This window comes from Agrilus planipennis, unplaced genomic scaffold (assembly GCF_000699045.2).
Source record: "Agrilus planipennis isolate EAB-ADULT unplaced genomic scaffold, Apla_2.0 scaffold247, whole genome shotgun sequence".
In the NCBI taxonomy this organism is placed as follows: Eukaryota; Metazoa; Arthropoda; class Insecta; order Coleoptera; family Buprestidae; genus Agrilus; species Agrilus planipennis.
The window spans coordinates 450,505-453,769 of record NW_020442433.1 but is presented as its reverse complement, the minus strand read 5'-3'; the positions used below and the strand labels follow the sequence as shown (position 1 = coordinate 453,769).

At 30.4% G+C, this 3,265-nt stretch overlaps 1 protein-coding gene across 3 annotated transcripts in view; it reads right to left on the bottom strand.

Annotated features, from left to right (window-relative positions):
• The window catches only part of LOC108740256 (oxysterol-binding protein 1-like), a 14,698-nt gene that overhangs the window by 6,272 nt on the left and 5,161 nt on the right, over nt 1-3,265 (bottom strand). The window contains exon 1 of one of the 3 annotated variants that reach the window (XM_018474514.2): nt 2,351-3,086. The exons of the other annotated variants lie outside the window; for them this stretch is intronic. Coding sequence (XP_018330016.1) covers nt 2,351-2,361 — 11 coding nt within the window. The 5' untranslated portion in view covers nt 2,362-3,086. Of the gene's footprint in view, nt 1-2,350; nt 3,087-3,265 lie in introns of those variants that run through there. 3 annotated transcript variants of the gene reach the window in all.

Sequence of the window (3,265 nt, the reverse complement as noted above, 5' to 3'; positions counted from 1 at the left end):
TAATAAATTTAATTTGATAGTATATTAATAATATAATAAAATATGATTCTGACACCCTCTGAAATCCTGGCTGGTGGATATAAATGGGCAAAATTGCCCGCAGGCATTATGCCCGCTTTTTTCTGCAATTACTATCAAACTAAAGTTTTGTTTCCAGCTATGATATTCGGCAAGATACCTTGATTATTTTAATATTATGTATAATCTTCCACGCAGGGCGTGAGAATGAAATTAAACCTCAAATTTTGCTTTTTTCTTATACACATAATCAGGGAAATATATCGTACTTTCGACAGTATAGTAAAAAAAATGTCATTATGTTAAAGTTAAAAGAATTTTTGAAAATTTAAAACATGTGGGTAATTGATGTTTCTCGGTTTGTCGGCTTTTCCATTATGATTACTCTATTAACACATGTACAACATATTTCATTCGATAAGTTGTTTAAAAGTTAAAATTTAAAAAATTAATTGGTCAAATTAGGTACTTCTCATTGCAGTGACAATTACAGAAAAAAAATGATGATATCCGTGCAGACGCACTTCGTTCATGCTTAACGACAACAAATTTTGACATAGAGGTTATTTTCGTGTCGAAATATGTTTTTGAGTGTTATATAAAAAAAACCAACCACAAACTTTGAAACAATTTGTAATGCGTGGTAATTTATTTAGAGGGATTCTATAACGTCCAAAAGTAGTGATAAAGACGCTACATTTGGAAATTAAAATATGATGTCAAATGAAACAGTTGAAACACTCCTTTGAATATTTCAATAATAATTATGTACCCACTGATAATGTAATAGAAGCGCTTCATTTACTAAGGATCGATTGTTTTCGAGTTTCACTTTGCTTTTATAATTTATAGTCTAGATTTAAAAATTTATTCAACAGATTACACGGTTAACGTTTTTTATTTTTTAATGAAAGGTATAATAATCAGACGCTAATTTTTCGTTCACAAATAGCTATTTAACTGTATCCAATATTTATAGTTATATATTACATACAAGATATAGTCTATTATTAAGAAAAGGTAGCAGCACTCAATGTTATAAATTTTATCTCCATTTGATGAATATTCAATTGTTACAATCATCAAGTTCTGTTTCATTAGACAACCTTTACAAAATTGACATCTCATTAAAAGAAACACGACTTTGTGTTTGTAGTAAAGTTTTTGTTTTTTATTCTATTCGTCCTATTCCTCTAGTTTAAATACATACAAGGTGGACCAAGAGTGCTTTTAAGTATATTGTGGGGACTAACAGAGTACAACAGTAATTCAAAATAAATTCAAATGTTAAGAAGCCGCTTTTGTAAATAATACATTAAACTTATTGCTAATTGCTACTTTTTTTAACTAATTGTTGAGAATAACTTATTTATACCAATACATATACTGAATTATCTTTCAGAACACAAAGTGTGCTCACAACTTTCAGTTATTGCATTAATCATCATCATCATAAGGTCGTCAGTCCTAAGACTGGTTGGACACGTACCTTCACTCTTTCCTATCCTGAGCTAACTTCGCATCTCTCTAAAACTAGAACAACCCACATATTTAACTATTTGCGAAAAGTATTCTAATCTGGGTCTACCCCTCCTAACTCCCGTTTCTGCCACTAATATGTCTCTGACTAGACCTTCATGCCTGAGAAGGTGTCCTACCAACCTATCTCGCCTATTTCTTATTGACTTCCATAGAGTTCTCTGTTCTCCTATTCTTTCTAATACTTCCTCATTTCTAATCTTTTCTATCCACGTTATCATCATCATTTCGCACCCGTACAACGCCGTGCTCCAAACATGCACCTTTAACAACCTTTTTCGAATTTCTAAATTAACCGTTCGCATTGAATTAATAATGAATATTTAATTGTAGTTCCACTACTTTCTACCTATCCACTCCTTTTTCTAATCTTTTTTCCCCTTTTTCCTTCAAACTATCATCTGTTTTGTTGCATTGCATAATATGTCCGTTGTTTCTTCTATCGTTTCACAAAGTCTGCATAATTTTTTGCGATCATCCAGCCAATAAGTACTTGCTTTCCATTCATTGCGTGTTCTAACCCTTGCTACAATTTTCTTTTATTCAATTATGCTTTCACCAATTTAATCTCTCCTTCTTAATTGCGTTATATCCATTACTATTTTATTCATATAAACTTGTTCGCTGTTTTCCCCATTTTGTTTTTTTCTATCTTTGCATCCCATGATTTTTCTGCATTATTTCAAAATAATGTTATCTCTTTGTCTTTTTTTCTGTCATACACTTTTCGCGATAACATTAAACATCACCATGCTTTTACTAACGATAAGATCACCTTCGAATTTCCACTTACCTATATTTCATAGTTGTGTCATGGTTGCTATCGCTCTTTTACATACATCTTTGGTATGCGACTCTTCTCCACTTTTTCTTTTAAATATACATAAAGGATATTTGAATTCGTTAACTTCTATCTTGTGACCTTCATCCCAAATTCATTTTCATTGTATTTTCTTTTTTATTGAATGCTAATACTGTAGGTTTCATCGCATTGAAGTTTTTTTTACTAATTCTCCCCTTTTTTATCTATCTTTTAAGAAAAGTGTAAGTAGATGTTTTTCTCGCCCTATATATTTTATTGTTATTAAAACTAGAAAACATACTAGATAATTTGGAAGATTACATTTGCAAGTCGCTTCCTATAGTGTCAAATGAACCCCTGATTTCTTATGATTTTTCTTGAATTACTCGGTATAAACCCTAACAACCCTTTATGTATATGGGTGAATGGTGAAAGGAAAATCCAATAATAAAACAAGTTGGACTCGTATAAAACCTACGATGCACATTAAATATCTAGGAATAATTCAATAATAATAATAATAACAATTAACTCATCAGTCCCTAATTTTTTTTAGTTTTCCTAATTCCTACAATAACGGAGCTAATGCAGCATATACTTACTTGGTCGCACTGTTGCTGCACACAAATACAAGAGTTGGTTTTAGAAAATCAACTTTTATTTCGATACATGTATAGGTACTTATGTGAACGGTTGGTACCTGGGTACAACGTTATTTTACCTTTAAACTTTATAAAAAAAATATATTTTCCCGAATTATATGTACTTAACACATATAATTCGGGAAAATATATATAAAAATAAATATATGTGATAGAAGCGAATGTAAAATGTAAGCGAATGAAATTCTTTCTTCAAATGCTTATACATATAAGTTAATAGACAAAACAAATAAAAATGTACTAA